Source organism: Spea bombifrons, chromosome 4 (genome assembly GCF_027358695.1).
Source record: "Spea bombifrons isolate aSpeBom1 chromosome 4, aSpeBom1.2.pri, whole genome shotgun sequence".
NCBI classification, from domain to species: domain Eukaryota; kingdom Metazoa; phylum Chordata; class Amphibia; order Anura; family Pelobatidae; genus Spea; species Spea bombifrons.
The window spans coordinates 36,307,859-36,329,713 of record NC_071090.1 but is presented as its reverse complement, the minus strand read 5'-3'; the positions used below and the strand labels follow the sequence as shown (position 1 = coordinate 36,329,713).

The following is a 21,855-nucleotide window of genomic DNA, read 5'->3' as shown; positions in this document are numbered from 1 at the left end:
ATGATATTATCAAAGGAATATATACAGCCTAAAGCTATCTTCATGAGACCTAAGGTTAGCAGGACAATATACACCTAATGCAGAACAATTGGCTTTCAGATCTTTATTTCGGTTGCGCTCTTACTTGCACTTGCCCTGGCTCTTGCCACTCTGTATGTGGTTTAGGCCATCATGCTTGTACGGCTGCAGGACATGCTGTAATTTTGCATGTTTTATAAATCGTGGCTACTTCTAGAACATTTTATTTAATTCTCAGCTGAAAGAATAAGCCCATTTTGCACAGCAAATTTTACCCACCTTCTGCTACAATGCAAAAGTTAAAGGAGTTTTGCAAATTATTTAATTGGTCCTTTAAATTTGAATCCTGATTAAGGTCTCCTGGGGCCTTAAATGTTGATTTTTCTATGAGCTAATCCATTTTCTTTCCATGCAGCTGTAACCATGCCTTTGAACATTATAAAGTCAAATGTAGGTATGTACATATCTAAGGTACAATAGAATCCCATTGCATTATGTGACCTTTTTTGTGTCACTACAGAAATCTGTGTATTTGTTCAAAAATACTCTGCAAGCGACCTCATATTTCTTAAAGAAATGTATCACATGCTTGGGTGCATTAGTGCAGCAACAATACATATGTTGTGTAAAAAATAACATCTTGTTAAATGCATTATATATAATTTAATGCACAGTACCTTACGAATACACAGTTATTGACTGTGTACACCTATATGATAATAACTATTGGGAGTCACAAAGGCCCTGCTGGACAGTCCTGATGCCAACCAGGTAAGCTTCAATTAAAACTAAAATTTTGCACATGCCAAGCAAAGTAATATTGAAATGAGATATTATTCAGGGATGTCCGCAATAAAACATTTTTAAGCTTCAAAGACTGGCACTCAAGGACCACAAATAGTCCTGGTTTTACCAATATCTATATTGGAATTCAGTAGGAGAATCCATATATAACAAAAATACATAAAGCATTTAGTTTTTTTTATGCTTTTAATTTTATTTTAATAAGGATTTGTATCTTTTGGACACCAAGACCTTATTTTCCAAGTCACAACAATTATTGGGCAAAGGGTTTATTGTGTGGTAAACTTGAGCTGTCAGTTGAATCATTGCGTTGGTTTCTAGAGCGATTTATTCTGTTTAATGAAATGCTTCTTATCTAGGAAATACTCCTGTTTTGCATTAATAATAATTTCCTATACATGTTAGATGGTCATATTATGTCTCATACTATTTACTGCAAAAATCGTATGATGTATCTGAATGTTTATCTCTTAGTCCCGGTGACCAGCAGACCGCATACCAGTTTGAAGAATAGTACAAAGATATAGAATTTCAACAAATACAAGTGTATCCTGTTCATGTTCCATTTTGTCTTGTTTCCCATCGGGTGGTGCAGCTGTGGGTGCCCCTGAAGACGTGGCAATGTATGTGGGCGTGGTGGCAGTGGCCGTGTTCCTAGTCCTGCTACTGGCGGTGATACTGGTGTGTTGGCGCAGGAAGGAAGGTCTGGATGCAGATGTGGCCGATTCATCCATTCTTACCGCTGCATTTCAGCCTGTCAGTCTCAAGCCTGGTAAAGTAGGTAAGGTACACAGCAAGAAGATACTGAAATACATGGTGCAGAATACACAACAATCCCAAACTACATGATATAGTCTGATGTATTCCCATGACAGAGTCTGAGGTAGGCATTTTGTTAATGGAAATTAGGTTGGACCATTTCATGACCATGAGCAGAATCCTCCCATGCATTGCTACCCTGTAACATGGCAAGGGAGGCTGGGCTTGTGTGATTTAAGGATTTTGTGCTAGTATATGAAGTGTTTCCAAGTTTATTTTATAGCAATTCTACTTGTAGCCACCAGGATGCCAAGGGTAAGGTGGACTTTATGTGGCATTTCCATGATGTTTTCAACAGGATTGGATAGTGCAGATGGAGCATGTTCTCTGTTTTGCATTCCTTACTGAGCCATTTGGCTAGACTTGCCCCTCAAACTAAATGTTCCCAGCCAACTTCTAATTTTTGGAGTTCCTACACCTTTATTTGTGTAGTTTGTTGCCACAGCTGAAGCTCATTACAGACAATGTATTACAATTACAACATTTAATAGTGTGAGTTTGTTTTTAGTTGTTCATGTTTGTTTTGATGTCACTTTACTTCTGCATTCAATTAATATGTATGTTTTGCTTTCATAGCTATTAATATGCATCAACCAGTATAGTTAAGTTAAAAAATAATGTAATTACATATATGTGTAAAAAAAATGGGATGGAATTTTATAAATATGTATGATTGGATAAGAAGCAATCCCTATGGAGGTACCTGTGAAAGTGTAGTTATAAGTATATATGTATATATATATATATATATGTAAGTCATTTGGCTGTGTATAAGGTAGCCTAGCAGTAACAATCTAACATGTACACAACAATATATGTTGGCATTGCCACACTGCGTTTTTTCCTCTTTTCACATGTTCAGCTTTCCATGGTGCTGTACATTTCTAAAGGCGTGTCTTGTGGACAAAGATTTTATGGTATTTAATGTATGTTTAAAAGTGCATCCATGTGAGTTAAGCTGATTCACACGTACCGTAGTAAAATGGACAACACTGTAGCTTCTTTAACGGTCACAGTCCAGAATTCACTACCATCATAAGGGGTTTAGTCAGGGAGTTGAATTGCAAACCCCATATTTTCAACCACGGTCAACACCAATAAAGGTTTAAATGGGTTGTTGAATTGAACCCCAGATCATGGTAATGTACCATGTTCTAAGCTTTTGGAAAGTAAAGGACATGATTTATAAAATGATCTAAGAAACAGGTATCTAATGTAGGAAGAATGAAATGCTGGAAGGCGTAATAACGATGCTTCTAGTCACTTATCTTCGCGTGGGCACGGATACTTGAGCTGTCATGTAAAGATGTGTAAAGATTTAGTATTCTGTCTAGATTATTCCATTAAAAAATCTTGTAAATATTTAATGATCACTTGTAATTTTTACAAGAAATTTCCTCATTCTTGTTTTTGATTGTATATTCCCCCTCTACGTTTTAATGTGTGTTAACATGACTTTGTAGAACTAGTCTTCCGAATACCTCAATCATCTCTGTTTAAAGTGAATTTACATGCATGTGTGAAAGAGTTGTGTTCACTGCTTTACCCCCTGTTTTTAGGAGGGAGCAGTTACCTACCTAGAGAAGAGGTGGCTTTGCCTTTTTTGTTTAGGAAATAAATACCTCTGTTCTTGAGATGAGATACTAAAATCCTCTCTGGCTGGATTGTGCTGCAGACATTAAGCTGTATTGAATTAGATTACAGAACTCTATAAATTGAATAAGAAAACCAATAATAATTGAAGGAGCTTATAGCTGCATGATCTAAGTATAAATAAAGTTTAAAGTTTCATAAGGGAGCAGAATTTGAATGGGAATAGCTATATATCATGTCTGTGGAGCTAGAGCAATGAATACTACTTACTTAATTAAAGGAACAGTAATGTCATGCCGGTAAAAACTAAAGTCCTCCCAGCCCCCCATGTACTGCAGAGTGTTCCTGTGTGGGACATCCTGCAGAGTTTGCCCCGTCCCAATTTCAAGAGAGATCCACTGGTCCACCAACCAAAGTAATATAAGATAGATGTATACATAGATAGTCCTGTAGCTGGATGTCAGACACTCTTGGGTCCCATCATCAGCTGTGGTCCCCCCGGAGTCCTGCTTACCCAGCCTGTCGTCTTGGTAATGGACCACTGTGTGGAAGCCAGCCCTGAGAACTGGACTGTCAAGAAAGAGAGATCCACTGGTCCATCAACCAAAGTAATATAAGATAGATGTATACATAGATAGTCTCGATATTCTGGGATCGATAATTATGGTATACATTTAGCCTCTTGTTGTACAGTGAATCGCTGAAACAATAAGCGAGCATGGTTGACTTGTTTCTGGCTCCATATATAAAAAAAATCAATAGTTTTGCTTCAGGGCTGAAAAATAATCCAACTGCCCAGGATTAGAAATTATGGGTGACACAATACCTTTACGCGAGACATTCTCCCTTTTACTTCTCAATATATCATTCTGACTTCTATGAAGTTAATTTACATTCACCACTCCATGGTCAGTCATGGGTGTCAGCCTAACAACTCCAAAAGCCATACTGTAGGTGTGTAGCAGGCCAGATCATAGATTGTTATACTGACAAATATTGTTGTTTCTTACTGTTACACTTCAGAAAGCCTCTATTAAATAGTATAACTTTTTCTATTTTTCTAGGCCAGGCTCATTTATTGACCATTCAGCCTGATCTTAGTACAGCCACCATGACCTATCAGGGATCCCTGTGCCTTCGACAAGATGGTGGAAATAAGTTTCAACTAACCAATGGACACCTTCTGCCCCCAATGGGTCCTGGTATACCAAGGGAGCATAGCCACACCTTACCACGCCTCTCCACTCAGAGCTACTTCCGTACATTGCCACGCGGAGCCAGCAATATGGCGTATGGCACCTTCAATTTTCTAGGGGGGCGTCTGAGGATCCCTAATACAGGTAAAGAAGATATTGGCTAATCATATCCGACACTTAACACTAATGTTCTCCAGTACCATCATCTAGTTTTTCTTTAAACAAACAAAAATGTTTGCAGATGCTCCCAGTTGGGCCGATCAGGGAATATGTAATATAATTGAAGTTGGTGGTCAGCTAAATAAAAGGCCTGGTTTTCGGTAAATGTTCTTCTACCATAAAACAACTCTAACTGGTTAAAAACTAAGAAACAATGCAAACAAGAATCAGGCAATGGTAGAGTTCTCCATACAACTGTCTGCTTCTGCTCATCGGAAATACCAGCGCTCCATTTTGGAACATTAGTTTCCGTACATAAACACATAGGCTTAAGTGTTTCTAAATATGTATGTATTGAAATACGGGACTATTCCTGGATTTCATTTTGAGGACATGCATTAGATACATTGTCTCAAAGATTCTAGCAGGTTGCACTTATCTCCTTGTATTTCGGTATAATTGGTGAAAAATATGTCTGGGCAAAGTGCCAAGTAGCAGAAGCCGCTACCAAAATAGTCTTAAGAGTGTTTTTTCCGTACTGAAAAAAAACAAAACAGAAATACTGAGAGGAAAGGTAGATTCTCAACATAGTGGAGACACAATAGGACGTTTTAGGCAGAAAACCTCTCTCTCTGTTTCATACTATGCTGAAGCTGAAAAATTGTATTGGTGGAATAAAGTTTAACACGAGAATTTCATAGTTACATTACTTTAGTATGTTATCTGCCCAAATCACACTAGAACTCCAAAAAATGACATTTGGAAGAATAGAAAGCGATGCTTACGTGGCCAAAAGTACAGAACCCATTTTTTTTTCACATTCAATGTCTGTACCAAACACATGGGGAGATGTGAGTAGAAGGGACATTTCCGTTGGGCTGATCATAAAATTGGGAAAAGAAAAAATGTCGGTGCGCTAAGCTAGTCTCATGCTCAAATAATACAAATGTATAATATGAGGCCTACCAAACAGGTGTAAGCATGCTGCAAATACAGTGTATTGGCTGTACAATGTATACAAAAAACAAAATACTGTCTGCGCTTCTCACCCTAATAAAGTTGGCAGCAAATATATAAACATAATATAAATGAGAGGTTTTGGTTATATGAATTGGCCAAAGCATAATTAAGCTCACCCGCCACGTCAAGGCACACTCTCAATAGGGTGAGAACCTACTCACCTCATACATAGTGGGCACACAAAGCAGTTTATACTGCTACCAAAACCAGATTAATAAAATATAATTCCTCTTCAGGTCTCAGCCTACTTATTCCTCCAGATGCAATTCCCCGGGGAAAAATCTATGAAATCTACCTGACCCTACACAAACAAGAGGATGTGAGGTAGGTATCTCAAGACTCTTAATGGCTTACTGATAAAGACAGATTAAATATCACCTGTGACGCTGTAAATGAAATGAGCACCAATTCTACATGTACTTAATTATGTTTCTTTAAAAATATACCATCTTAATTCTACATGCACTGATATCAGATAAGACACAGATCTAAGTTGATAGCATTCTCTGATTGGGGACATTTACCACTTGAAGACTGCACTCAGACAGCTCTGTTGTATGAGGTATTATTTAGGTGTATTTACCCACAGCAACAGATACTTGAAATGTAATCTGATTATGTGTTTTATATGTGATTATATGTCAAACTGTTTTGAGAGACTATTATAATGGTATAGTGAGAGGTACCAAACTGAATGTTGTGTTTGAGTTTGTGATGCAAAGTGGCGAAAATTCTTCATATACAGTTTTAGTAATTTCCTGAACTCAAGGTGCAGATCAGCCTTTTATGACCTGTATTAAATTATTATTTTGTTGATAGGCTGCATGGGCCCATCACTGTGTCTTCACATCTCACACCTTCTACCTCTTCCTTTTCTCCTTGAGGTTACCTCTAGCTGGATGTCAGACGCTCTTGGGTCCCATCATCAGCTGTGGCCCCCCCGGAGTCCTGCTTACCCAGCCTGTCGTCTTGGCAATGGACCACTGTGTGGAAGCCGGCCCTGAGAACTGGACTGTGCGCCTAAAGAAGCAGTCCTGCGAAGGCAGCTGGGAGGTAGGTCACAGCGGGCTACAAGTGTATCTAGATATTCATCTTCAAAATGCTAAATTTGGAGTGATCAGCATAATTTTCCACACTGAACTGGCATAAGATCGTTTGAGCAGGGCCCTCCTCACCTGTTGTCGCTGTAAGTCAATTTGTATGTTACATACTACTTGTTATGTCCTGTCTACCCATTGTACAGCGCTACGGGAATTCGATGGCACTATATAAAACAAATAAATAATAAATAAAATAAATAATAAATAATAATAATAATAATAAAGCAGAATTAGCCAATGGCTGCAGCTTGTTCTCCGTGACACTTGGTATGGATTGATACCTGCAGTTCTCAAACTCATTACTAGAGGGCACTGTCCCCACAACAGTTTCCTAATTTTGATACTGCGTGTAGAATCTCCAACAATAAAGCATGCTTGGTTAGCGTTCTCACTACATATGAATGAGTAATTTTCATACATGTCCTTTTAATCCAAGAACAAAATGACAGATGAACAATCCAGAATGAACAAATTCTGCAGCGCAATTTTGATTGACTCTCATACTCAATATTCTCCATTCATTTATTAGTGTGGGCTGTCGAAAGCCTTTGACTTAATGTATCTCATTCAGTATGATAAGAAGTTATTGCATCATTAACCACACATTACCAGCTTCACTGCTTCGTCCCTATATATTTAGAAGAAGCTGTGGGTGGCCAGGGCTCAGAACAATTGGACCAAAATTGCAATACAAAAAGTAAGTATTAGATTAGGCAGGTGAAATAATTCATGAAAAGGTTTCTGATTCACTCTGTTAAGAGTATTCTGACAGCTCAGTGTGGGAACCACGTGAATTTTTTCTAATAATCGTTATTGCATAAAACACATCAGAACAGTAGGCTGGATAATAGCATATTGCTTTGTACCACTGGGAGAACTGAGGTCTGATGACAGGAGCACCCACTATCACCCGAGCAGAACCAGCATCACTTCTAGGGTTAAGTAGGTTTTATTGTATCACTTGTCCTGTGTTGAATTAGCAAACAGCACGTTTGTTGTTCACTTCCTTTCTTGTGATCCATTCAGAGGGTTGTAGCACATTAATGATACATGTGACCTTTCACTAGCCGGTAGGCTTTACATGTTCTGACTAGATTGTCAAGCACACAGAAAGCATTGGGCGTACACTAAATTTCCTAGGTACTGCGAGTATTTCAATTCCACCCAAAGAGTACCAACCCTGCTTAACACACAACACTGATTATTCCACTATATTCACATAGGGTGTGCACCTATATTTTAGCATGCCCTATCACAGATGTTTCTCAAGTGCAAAAGAATCCTAAAGAAAATGATATACCGTATGTGTTATTAGCATGAATAATAACCATTCACTCTCGGAGCCTCAGACCTTAGATCACATCTATAATTTCAGTTGAGTATATGGATATACTTTCATTAACGCAAATGCACCTTATATGTATATCACAGGGAAAGGTATCTTAACCTCCTGTTCTCAGAAACTGCATGATTGTATCAACACATTATTATCTTACCTCTATTATTAAGGTTTTGGTTGTTGTTATTTGGCTCAGATAGCCTTTGTAAAAGGGGGAGAAACCGATTTAAGGACAGGACATGTATTACATATAACAGTTTTACACCTTGGATCTCCTGTTCCATGTATCAAGTTTTCCACCTTGGATCATCTTTTCCATGTATCAAAATGTGTACACACATATACACCGGCCTATGCACACATATATACACTGTCCTTACACATGCCTGCCTATACGCACACACATATACACTGCTCGCACACACACACGCATACAATGTGCTTACACAACTCCCTATACACACATATTCACTGCCTTTACATACCTGCCTATACACACAGACACATACACTGCTCTTACACATGGCTGCTCATAGACACTTATATAAACAACCCTTATACACACCTGCACATACACACACATATACACTGCCCTTACATACACCTGCCTATATACACACACACACACACACACTGTCCTTACACACACCTGTCCACATACACATATACACTGCCTTTACACACCTGCCTATATACACATACACATACACTGCTCTTACACATGGCTGCTCATAGACACTTATATGCACAACCCTTATACACACCTGCACATACACACACATATACACTGCCCTTACATACACCTGCCTATACACACACACACACACACACACACACTGTCCTTACACACCCCTGCCCACATACACATATACACTGCCTTTACACACCTGCCTACACACACACATATACACTACCCTTTTACATGCCTACTCATACAAACACATAAACACTGCCATTACACATGCCTGCCCATGCACACATATATAAACTGCCTTTACACATGCCTGTCCATGCAACAAGCACTGGCCCACAGCGAGTGCTCAAGCAGACGTCCCTAAATTTAGGGACAGTAAGCATCCCAGCACCTGCAATTGTCGATTTCCCAGGACATGCCCCGGGACATAAAAGTATTGGAACAACTCCAAAATCCTGGGAATGTCCCAAGAAAATTGTGACAGATGGCAGGTACGCTTCAAGGAATAGAGCAAATTACAGCAGGCACCTCCCATGTACATCGTGCTGCACGTGCAATAGATCCTATCCTTTGGTTTGCAGCTGGAGACTGGATCCACACAGCCACACACTGCAGAAGTGCAAGCCACATGTATCCATTTGACAGATGAATGTATGTCTGTTATCTGCTGCTGGCTTTAAACTGCCCGGGACAATTTTAATCCCCAGTCCGTTGCAGCGATTACTTTCTTTGTGGAGGCTGGGGTAAGGAACATGTGAATTGGATAATTGGATCTCAAGTCCTTTCATGCTGCCCCAAGAGTCAAGTCAACATATTATGGTTACCTCTTCATTAAACTCATAAAAAAATAAAACTCTTAAATCTATGCATATCTTGTTAGTGCCTTGTCCAAAAATAAGAAACAGGCCGTTGAGGGTACCAGCAAAGTTCATGTGAGATGAGACATTTATCTCATTGGCCCGCTTTGGACAAATCCCAGCAAGTTGGGATTGCCTGTGTTGGTTCTTTAATATGCCGACCCATTTACTCCAGAAAGGCCAGACAGATTTGCCACTGAAAACAGACAGTCGCTAGGATTGAAGTTCAGCACCAAGCATTTTACTGAAAGGTATAACACAATTCCAGTGTTATAACCAGATTGCGGTCAGGTCTTCTAACTCTCTTGTCTTCCGTTTTCATTATCATCTTATGAATAGAAGCATATCAATTAACCTACTCCAGATTTCCATTTTTTATTCACTCCAAAAAAAAAAGAAACTCTACTCTGACACATTACATACAATCACATCCCTCCTGCAAGATGAGCAACGCCAATTTGTGAATTATTCCAGGCTCCAATCCACAGGTTTCCAAGATAATGTCTTGAGGAGGCTATGGCAGCCTCAGTGACAAAGCTGAAATAAATTAATCATAGTTTATTCTGACTCCCTGATGATCTCCATAATTAAGATGTACTTGGTTGGGATGGTGTAGTTTGCTCAGAGAGTATTCTTTTAGCCAGAGTGCATAGAAGCCACCAAGCAGCGATAGCCACTACATTCATTTTATGAATCTTTGATTTTCTTATTAGATGTAGGATGTTTGTCAAGTGGAAAATAATCCTAAAAATAATGATATACCTTATGTGTTATTAGCATGAATAATAACCATTCACTCTCGGAGCCTCACACCTTAGATCACATCTATAATTTCAGTTGAGTATATGGAGTATATGGATATACCTTCATTAATGCACCTTATATGTATACCATGGGGAAAGGTACCTTAACCTCCTGTTCTCAGAAACTGCATGATTGTATCAACACATTATGTAATCTTACCTCTATTAAGGTGTTGGTTGTTGTTGTTTGGCTCAGATAGCCTTTGTAAAGGTGGGACCGGACATGTATTACATATATCAGTTTTACATCTTGGATCTCCTGTTCCCGGAGGTAGGACAGTCTCTGACTTTCAACCTTTCAACCTTTTATGAACATATAATGCCAACATGAAAATAGTATGTTTTAAACTATTTATGATGGCATGGATGCATTATAAGCAAACTCACTCTGAAAACAAATTAACTTATGGTTCCCAGTGTAATGGACTATTTCACACCCATAATAGTCCATGGGAACCATTGCTGAACATCCCCTAGTCAGATGTCTCACATGATTCTATGGAAATGCAACACTTTCTGCAAGTTTACATTTACACTACGCACAGACTGAGGCCTCGATCGCAGGGAAATCACCCACTTACTGGTCAACAGCTTCTCAAAATGACGTAAGGCAGTACATCAGTGCATGGAGCACACCGAAACCTAATAAGCCCTACCTTGCCATGGCAATAAAATAAATATAAATTATATCAGTATAGAATGTGTTTACTAAAAGGGGCAGGTCTGTTCATAAAAATATTTAATTTCTTATTAGATTTGGCATATACAGAGAAAATGATTTTTTTCCATATTTTGTATGGGGTTACAGTAAAAATGAAAAAAAAAAGGAATCATGGTGGAACAACCAAAAAAAAAGCTTTAGGTTTAAGGATCAATATAACCTTAGCAAATAATTGGTTAAGCTATCATTGTAAAGGATTGCAATCATTGAAAACCAAAACGTACAGCTATATGTAGATTGATAAAAAATGCATTTATTATAAAAAAAAAGTGAGGGTGGTAGTTCCTTTTAAGTAACATGCTTTATTATTATAGGACCTGTACCTGCTGCTACTTGTCTCTTGTTGTAGGTTTGTGATGCTGTATCCTTTCTTGTACAGAGCCCAATGTACGCAGTTAATAGTTGTTTATGGTGACAGTCCTCTAGTGTTTAGAAATTGTAAATCTGTGAGATATTTGTCCTTTTGGAGTTTGTTGGGTATGTTAATAGAATTTATATCTCCAAGTCACACTAGGGTGACGTTTGGGTCTTTGGCTGATTTTATAGTTAATACACTGAACGTACCGTGATGGAGGACCCTTATCACAAATAGGATAGTTCTCTTGGATTGTGTGTTTATAGCACCAGCTGAAGATTGATTCACCTCTGTGTTGATATCAGGGATGTGGAAATGAAACTTGCTCTCTGTAGATTAATAATGTCAGGTTGTTTTCTGGTGGTCAATGAAGTCTAAATTACAGGTCAACGTAAATGTTGGTGATAGTAAGAAGAGGAAATGGCGATTGGTAATGTGCCATAAGACACTGCTTACAGGATATCATTTCATAGCTTTAGGATATGTTGAGAATCTTTGTTTGTAATCGCTGTTCAGCTCTCTGGCCCTAGTCCTTTCATTTTAGGTTACTATTTTAACCATCCTTTTCTTAGTTCAGTCTTAAGCTGTTCTGGAATGACTTGTCTTTCAAAACTATAGAAAACTATAACCCAGTCTAGTAATAATAATAATATAATAAATATAATAATCTAGTCATCCCAGCACTAGAATTGTTTTAGGCATTATCAATTTTAGTACGGTAAGTTATGTTTAGGAGGACAGAGCCAGCAAATTTAATTTGGTCTCAAGTATTCAATGTACTAAAATATTTTATTTCAAGGAAGTGTCTGTATGCTGCCATTTTGGACATTAAAAGAAAGACCCCAGATTGTATCTTTTAGTTGTTTACCATGCAGTTAATTTGTAACAAGTAATTTGTTGGTGAGGCAGCATTTTAAACTGTGGTCCACTAGCAAGATGGCAGCTGTCACATACAGTACACATACCAAACAGACAATAACAGAGTAATTGGAGCTTAAAAAATGTTCAGTATTGTGTCAATTTGGTATTCTGTATTAATTATTATAAAGTTTTAGTTAGGACGTTTACCTTTATAAATGGATATAAACTTTAACTGTCAAAAATATTATACCAGGTTGTCATTAGATACAATAACTTCTTAGAAATGATCCAACATTTAGAGAATAAATGCATCAAGAAATAGGTTTAATGCCTAATGCAGCTCAACAAATAGCATTGTTAATATTCATATAGCAACGTGTTATGTCCATTTACAACTCCACCACGTAATTTCCACTGAAAACAGATCACAACCTATAAAAATGACTCATTTTCAGATTCCGCTAGTAGTCAAGAATAAAGGCCCTGTAAGTAAACTGTATCAATGCTTAATGAGTCACTATTTCATACAAATCTTGTAATTATATAAAAAATAAATGGTGAACAGATGTTGCTAATCTCCCTGTTTCTCATTGGGTGGAAGCTCTGAAGGAGAAGGATAACCATTATGATTTTTTAATAGAATCATTTTACCTTTCAGCACAGCAGTAACTCATTGGTGAGATTTGGTGTATTTTTGTTTCATGATACTTTAATATTGCATTAAAGCGGATCTGTCACTTTCCCATAGCTTACATTTTCACGGTTCCGTATAAACCAATTCAACGGTGTCTACAGATTAAACTAAGCAATATACTGTATGTGTATGGGAGCACTTTTTTAGCATCCTGTTCCCTGTGTCTGGGTGATTTTGTATTGTATCGCACTGGTTGGAACGTCTGTGATTCATTTTTATGGACCTGCCGCCTGTGCTTTTATTTTAACAGGATGTCTTGCAGCTTGACGGGGGAAGTCCATCCCATCTCTATTACTGTCACATGGAATCCCGCAGCTGTTACCTATTCACTGAGCAACTGGGGCGCTTTGCTCTGGTGGGAGAGTCCCTCAACATGTCAGCCACAAAGCGCCTGAAACTACTGCTCTTTGCTCCAGGCTCCTGCTCTACTTTGGAGTACAGCCTGCGTGTCTACTGCATTACAGACACACAAGATGCCATAAAGGTGAACAAATTGGCGAAGTACAATATAAATCATTGGTGTTAAGTAGAGCTATTCAGTCCTTCAATGTACATAGAAATCTAAACAATCGGGGGTGACAGACCCAGTCTTCATTTGATTTCCTTGCCCAAATTTAATATTTAAACCATGCCTAACCCGGCGGCTACAAATATACAATGCATATATCATATAACAGTATTCAGAGGATGCCACGACAACTCCCAGAACTAGGGCTAAAACCAGCCAAATGACCTATTATTATTACAGTGATTTGAAAAGAAGCTGTAAGCTCGCTTTGATCAGAAGTTGAAAACAAAAACAAAACCGAGTTCTAGATCTTTGGTATTGCGGCGCTCTGTTCTCTGACAGCAAGTGCTTGTCCAAGTGCAAAGCACTTCTAGTTATGGAGGTTAAGAACTCAGTGGGAAGACATATCCTGCGGTGTTGTAAGAAAAAAACCCACCTGGGATAGTGGAGATAAGAAGCAGAGCAGAGCTTGGCACATATCAGACAGATGCCAGCTTACACAATGCCTTGTCAGGTAATGAAAGCGGCAAAGCAATCAAAGCAAACTGCACTCCTACAGTTGTGAAAAGGAGTCATAATTTAATCTTTTTAGAAGAGTGAATTATGGCTAATCTTTACAATTGCAGTATGCCTTTTTCATGCTTTCATTGTTTATGGATGTGCTAACAAGCCACTTATCAACAGGACTCGGTTACATCCTTCTTCCTGTGTATAGTTATTGGGATGGATACTAAGCTTTCGCTCGGTCTTCGGATGATAAGAAGCAAAGTTCATCAGCTGTGCAAGAAAGCAATTGTTGCAGTCGATCGTCTGTACATTTCTTAGCCAGATGGGCCCAGTCTGGGACTTTGAGCCTTAGACAGACACAGCTGTGGAGTTACTTACCACCCACACACACATACTCATCTCAAACAACTTTGCATCTCTCATCTTTGTGGGTGTACACATGTCATGATTTAGAAGCCCTGTATTCAGTTTGAGATTGCGTATAACATGCACTATATTTGCCCTTTTTTTTAGCTCTCTCTCATACCCTGCATGTTCTATTAATAAATCTTGGTTAATCTTTATGTGTACTCAACAGGAAGTGATACAGCTTGAGAAACAGCAGGGAGGACAATTGATGGATGAACCCCGGCTTTTGCATTTTAAAGACAGCTATCACAACTTGCGTCTCTCTGTGCATGACATGAATAGCACCATGTGGAAGAGCAAGCTCCTGGCCAGCTACCAGGTATGTTATAGCACATAAAGTACCCTCAGCCAACATAAACATCTCAAGCACAACATGCCTTCTTTTCACAATCTAGATAAGAGTATCACATGACACTGGAAACATAGTTACCTGGCATTGATCCTAAGTAGAAAAAAACTCCCAGAATAAAATGGAGTGACTTTAAAATGAAGTCCTGGTTTTAGATATTTGCTTTGCAAGAATATCTAAATTTCCCTGTGACCAAAGATAAGATGAAATCACAGCTTCTATCTTTTATCTAATACAAAGAAGAATATATACAGCACCAAACCTACCTAGTGTTCCCCCTACTTTTCAGATATCAAATACTGGTATTTCAACTCTTTCCATGCACTAATTCTACTACCAGTCGTTGTCAAAGTTTGTGGTAGCAGTTTCTTTTGTGGTTTTTTTCCCACGCATATTATATTTAAGGTTTGAATTTACAGCTCCTGGTTTATGTCACTGCCGTACAGTGATACCTCCCATGCAAAGGTTTTTGGGGGGCTAAAACGCCACATTTGTGAACTGCATGTTTTTCAATTTGGAATTTTGACCTGTGTTATTTGGGATGTCTTTGAAGTTGGATAATTTACTCCATCAAATCATATGTTTTTAAAAACTAGACAACCCAGGGTATCTCAGATGCTAGCATTTTAACTCTTTCCATGCATACATTTTACCACCAGCCTTTGTCAAAATTTGCAGTAGTACTTTTTTGGGGTTTTTCCACATACACATTATAATTTGGGTATGAATTTACAGCTCTATCAAACAACACCCCAATATGTATTCAGCAACACTTCCCGAGTACAGTGATACTGCATATGTATAGGTTTACCTGGTTGTTTGGGGCTTATGGGCAACACTTGAGAGGTATGCATCTTCCATTGTTGAATTGTTGACATTTGGTCATCCTGTGCCCTATTTGGGACATATTTGAAACCGACCAATTACCCCTATCAAACCATATATTTTTGAAAAGTATACCCCATAGCCCATGATATGTCAAATGCTGGTATTTTAACTGTTTCCATTTTAGGACTTGCTCCAAAAAAATATATATATTTTTTTTGAACTGGATGGTTCCCCTTATAATATTTTTATAACATATAACATATTTTCTTTGAACTGGATGGTTCCCCTTATAATGTCATGTGACATCACTGGGGTCTTTATTTTTAATTTTATTAAATTTTTATATGTTTTTAATTTTATTTTACTGATCACATAGTGATTAGTGAGCTGAGCTCCATTGAGTTGCATGGTTGGCTGCAGTACCCATATTCAACCTGCAGAGACCCTCTGGGAACTCTTATTGTGAATGGTGTTTTAAAATGATTAAACACGGTCCCTGACTTTTGTGTTATGTTGCCGAATCTCAAGGCACTTCAGCATCAGTAGATGAGGTTGGGAGGCAATCATTTTTTAGCCACCATATTTGAATATTTCAATGTAGTGAATACAATTGTTGATTGTTCATTTAACCTCATGACGTGCCAAGTACGTCAATTGTCATTAAGGGGATGCATTTCTGTGACATGCCTGGCAGGTCAATTGTCATCAAAGGGTTAACAACTTTTCCTTTATAAGCTTTCTCTCACCCTATTGTTGAGTTATTAATTTGTTGAGGAGATGGGAGAACGAACTTCCGATACACATTTTCAGAAGTTTCAGAAAATTAGCATACAGACGAAGTGCATTCTTTGGCACAAATACTGAAACCCTGTACCAAGTACTCACCCACTCCCAGGCTCCAGTGATGGGTAGACACAACAAAGCGTCTCCTCCCCTCTCACTGACACAGAAGTGGCAACACATCCCCTCCACTGCCGGCGGAGGCCAACAGGGAGGAGGACGCGTTCACAGGTTGTCATGGAGATGCATCTCCTCTCCGCTGCCGACAGACGGCGTCAGGGAAGGAGATGCGTACAGGCGTTGTCATGGCAGTGCGTCTTCTCCGATGATGTCATTTTGGTGCCAAATTCAAATGAATAAAAGCCTTGACCTCCCAGAAACTTTTGCTCAGGTTCCCCGGTTTATGGTCAACCGTGACATATAGATACCCAATGAACATGACATTGAATATATTCATTTTCTTAAACTGAGCAGAGAGCATCCATCATTTTAGAGGAAATTTTAGCCACACCCAGTTGGCCCCGCTTGACAAAAAAAAAGTCTGATAAAACACAGCCATTTGATAACCTACTCCCGTAAAATTCATGTATAGCTAATTCCCGTGTATTGAGTTGTCTCTTTGTATTATACTCATCCTTTGCAGGAAATCCCATTCTACCATATCTGGAACGGAGTCCATCAAAACCTTCACTGCACCTTCACATTGGAGCGCTTCAGCCTCAGCACTTGTGAACTCTCCTGCAGGGTCTGGGTGTGGCAGGTGGAAGGAGATGGCCAGAGCTTTAATATTAACATCAATCTTAACAAGGTAGGAGATAATTTTCCTTCTTTTTAAAGAAAAAAATTGACATTTTTTTACTTAATACCTTTCTTCCATATGGCAAGTTAGCTGGAAACGTAGGTAGATGTGGGCCTCAAAGCCCAATAACCCTGAGACAACTTCCCCAATGCCCAGTATCTTCTAGCAAAAGGATCTTAGAATACTTCACCGCTTATCCAGTTTCGAAAAAACTCTTTTTTCTCAGTCTTCTTTGTAGTTATTATTTTTAATCTGCTATCCAATATTTTTTGTTTGTTGAGTCACTAGCAGATATAATGCCACCACTTTGGATGTGCCACATTTATGGTTGCCACCTGTCCAGGTTTGACCAGGATGATCTCGGAATAAGAAGGAAATCTTGAGTACCACACTTCATGTTTCTGAGACTGCCCAGCTGGTGGTGATTTCCAAGTAGATGGTGAGGCAGGGTTCAGCAGGGTCATGCAACAGTTGCATTAAGTGAGATAATAGCAGGTCAGCTCAAACCCTTCAAAGGTTGGACAGGAAGCTGTTCAGTAAAAGGTGTAATCCCTATGTACATTCATTTTCTCAGCCTTTTTTTGTTTAGGCAAGATTGTGTGTATTTATTTTTTCACAGTACTACTTTTTTGGCATGACTGAGGAATTTTTCTTGCTTGGTACACCAAGTAGTTATACATAAGTTGACCCTTATTTATTTCAATGAAATATGCAATGGAAAATCAATAGCACAGTTATTCAACTAAAGTTAAAGTTGGCAGGAGAGTTTATAGTAGAGTTATGGCTTTAACTCTCTCTTCACTATTCGTTCATCAAGTTTCTAAAGAGGGAAGGCCAGAGCTAGCCCTCCACAATGTGTAATTCAAAGTGTAAGGATCATGCTGATTGAACTGTATGTTATACAGAGCCAGCCAAGCTCTTACTGCGGCAGAAGCTCACTTGCATCGGATGTTCATAATGCATAGTGAAGCCAAGTAACTGAAACACAACATGTTCTTTAGTGAATGAGGTATACTTTCAAGATCTAATGCAATCTAAAACTATTAGATTGTATGTATGACTTAACTGTGAATAGCAGAAAAAAATAAGAATACAAGACTCTGGTTTAGACTTTATAACTGGAAGACTCATGCTTGCTCTGTTAAGCAGGGATGAAAAAAATAGGTCTGAATAATAGCTATGAATTATAGTAAAGCCACAATAATAACAAGACTACTACAAACCCATCTGAGCAGTTAGGTGGTCATTTCTCCCTCTCTCCTATAAATGTTCATTCTCTTGATGCTTTTGAGGGTTTTGACTGCGTATGGTTTTTGATTTAGGAAATTCGTCCATCACCAGTGCTGCTGGAGGAAAGAGAAAAGGAAGGAGTTGCCCTGGTGGGCCCTAGCGCCTTCAAGATTCCGTTCCTAATGAGACAGAAAATCATAACCAGCCTTGACGAGCCATCATCTCATGGAGCAGACTGGAGGATACTAGCCCAGAAACTTAATGTGGACAGGTAAGGCAAATTCATCTTCATCACATTAGGGGTTAATTCACTATAGTAGCAACTTTAGCACAAGGTGACCAGGACAGCTCAAAGGTACCAACATTTGTGCAATAATCTTGAAATATATTTTTGTTTTGTAATTCTGGAGCAACATACTGGCATAATTGTAGAGCCCATGTTATCCTCAGTACTAGGGAATCTGAATTTACGGATACTTTTAAAAACTGCCCCTTAGTTTGACACCATTTCATTTTCCATGAAATTAATGGGAAGCCCCAGATCTGTGAGCTGCCTAGAAATAGTGCACTCAAGTTGAATTCTGAACCTAACTAAAGTACATTTCGAGTGTGGATTTTCATTACTGTACACTATTCCAAGTTTGATAGTTGTTGTACCACAACCACAGCAACCAACTATACACATATATATACTCACTGGCCACTTTATTAGGTACACCTGTTCAAATGCTTGTTAACGCAAATACCTAATCAGCCAATCACATGGCAACAACTCAATGCATTTAGGTTGAGACAACTTCCTTAAGTTCAAACCGAACATCAGAATGGGGAAGAAAGGGGATTTAAGTGACTTTGAATGTTGCATGGTTGTTGGTGCCAGACGGGCTGGTCTGAGTATTTCAGAAACTCCTTATCTACTGGGATTTTCACCCACAACTATCTGTAGCGTGACCAGCCTAAAAACAAAACAAAAAACCCACTACCTTTACTTACCATGTCAAACCCAACTCAGGTCCATAATCCAAGGGTAAGTTTTTCTTTAAACTATCACCTTCAATAATATGATGTATTGTCTTATTGGGATTTCTTTTTCAGCCATCAAGGTTTCTTAATCTCTAAATCAAGTCCAACGGCAGTACTCCTGAATTTCTGGGAGGCGCAGAACTTCCCAACTGGAAACCTGGCACGGCTTGCCGCATTGGTGGCAGAAATTGGCAAGCAAGACTCATTGATGTACATGATGTCAGAGGCAGAATGCTAAAGATGTATCTGCAATCTACGTTCTTTTTTTCCAGCTTGTCCTATATCCAGGCTTTGCTTGGTAAGGGCCACTAACCCTATTTCTATGGAGAAGCTTAGGTCTGTGGATGTTACTCACCAGTAGCCCCCCGTCCCCACGGTAAACGTGAGGTAGAGGGCTTTTACCACAATGTGCTCATATCTTGCCTGCTATGGTTTTGAATCCTCTAACAAGGACAAAGATCAAATTCTTTTATGTAGAGCAGTATCTTCAAAAAAATAAGACCCTACCTGCAAATATAATGGGATTCTTACAGCTCTCAACCACAATTTAAGTTTAAAGTACATCTTGGACGCCAAGGGTGGGGATCTTGCTTTTACTTTATAACCTAAAAAACAAATGTAAGATTGTGCTACACTATTTTGTTGGCCCTTCCAAAGAACGAGATGACCTCGTCTTACATTACCATGCACACTTCAGTGACTAATGTGTTGTGCAATGAACACAGTGCAACTGTGGAGGGAAGGTAACCCAACACCAGATACCACAAACCTTTCTCCCCAGATCAAGTGTCTTGTATTGCTACCTTGTCCCGTGAAGGTGCGGCGGTGACACCCCGTGTTTTGTTGTTAAGTTGTAACCAACACCCATTCCCAGGTAAGTGGTGAAAGGTACAAATATAGATTGTAATTGAAGGAATCTCACAGAAAAAAAACCACACACACACAGGCATTCCCTATACAATAGCCATAATAACAGGTAAAATAAAGTGTTCACAACCGGCCCTTTCACCCCTGAAGCCAGCTGTATATGCAAAACAAGACCACTCCCAGCTCCAGGAGTGCGTGAACGAGCGTGTGCGTGACTGTGAAAGTGTGCGCACAAGTGTTTTCTTAATTTAAGATTCTAAGAGAAAGTCATTTGAACAATAAAATGTGTAATGATCAGTGTTTTTTTCTACATTCTGTATTAAAGTGCATTCAAGTATTTACACTTGGCCTTATGTATATATTTTGTTCATTCCGCTGAATTAAGGTGTATAGTACTTTTAGGTGACTTGAATGTAAATAAATGATATATATATTGCTAAAACCGGTCTACATGGTTTAATTACCATTAAGCAGCCGATCACGACGGCTAAGTTTCCACCCTGAACTAGTGAAACTATCATGTCAAAATAGTCTGAGCCCCTAGGTTCTATAGCAATCCTGCAATTTATTCGTTTGCAGAAAACAAAATTGAAGACTAACTAAAGTACTTGGAATCTTAGCCAAATGTTTGCTTCAAATAGTATTAAGTGTGTTTTGCTTTATTTGGAAATGAAGAATTTTCGTTACAGCTTGTAAAAATGAAGTAATTGTCTTTGGTGTTTACACAACCTGTGCTCATTAGAACTAAAAAGATATTTGCAAGGATCCTGCTTTATTATGTTCAGTATAGTAAATATGATTACGCTACCAAAGCCGTGTCTAAGGCTGGTCCTGGTCCAGATGAAATAGTAAATATTTACTCAGGATTTGGAAACTCAAGAACTGGCTGAGGGCCTAGATAATGTAACTGCTGTTTATTAACTAAAGCATGGCATGCCAGGAGGTCGACCAGTTCCCCCCGGGAAGACCAGTCTTCTTAGACTTCTTAACAGTTTGCACTTGTCCAAGGAAATCTTTCTTTACAAGACAAGTTAAAAATATATATATGACAGTTTAGGGCAAACTGTATCACATCCCGTTATAATGGCAAAATTACCAAATGATTTACATTTTCCCCTACTACCGGTAATTCCCAATGTATGTAACAATATTAAAAGTTAGGTAACGCAAACATCTTTCTATAAATCATCGACTTCCTTAGCGCGTGAGTGTGTGTATTTATACATACATACATACACAAAGCCAATGTGTACTGTACACAGCATATTGCAGGATGGGCACACAAGGCGTTCAATTCTATAATTACACAATAAACAAATATATTTACATAGCGATGACACAATTTGTTACGTCTTTGGTGTACCTGGTTCCATGGATTACAACCCAAATAACCCATCACTACGCTAGTTACGGTGTTAGCAGGCAACCATATTAAGCCATCTGCTTTATGAACAGATCCCTGCTTTTTGGGCATTCGCCAATAAGCAGCATCCTCCATACAGATGGGGCTTCAATGGTTAAAG

At 38.7% G+C, this 21,855-nt stretch overlaps 1 protein-coding gene across 1 annotated transcript in view; it reads left to right on the top strand.

The window, feature by feature from the left end:
- Window positions 1–20,774, top strand: part of UNC5A (unc-5 netrin receptor A) — a 128,050-nt gene extending 107,276 nt beyond the window's left edge. Inside the window, exons 8-17 of the mRNA XM_053461841.1 lie at window positions 434–472; window positions 1,418–1,603; window positions 4,299–4,574; window positions 5,846–5,933; window positions 6,494–6,662; window positions 13,284–13,517; window positions 14,626–14,775; window positions 17,057–17,221; window positions 18,535–18,713; window positions 19,538–20,774. Of these exons, the coding sequence (XP_053317816.1) occupies window positions 434–472; window positions 1,418–1,603; window positions 4,299–4,574; window positions 5,846–5,933; window positions 6,494–6,662; window positions 13,284–13,517; window positions 14,626–14,775; window positions 17,057–17,221; window positions 18,535–18,713; window positions 19,538–19,703 (1,652 nt within the window). The 3' untranslated portion in view covers window positions 19,704–20,774. The remainder of the gene's footprint in view (window positions 1–433; window positions 473–1,417; window positions 1,604–4,298; window positions 4,575–5,845; window positions 5,934–6,493; window positions 6,663–13,283; window positions 13,518–14,625; window positions 14,776–17,056; window positions 17,222–18,534; window positions 18,714–19,537) is intronic.
- The last annotated feature ends 1,081 nt before the right edge of the window (window positions 20,775–21,855 follow it).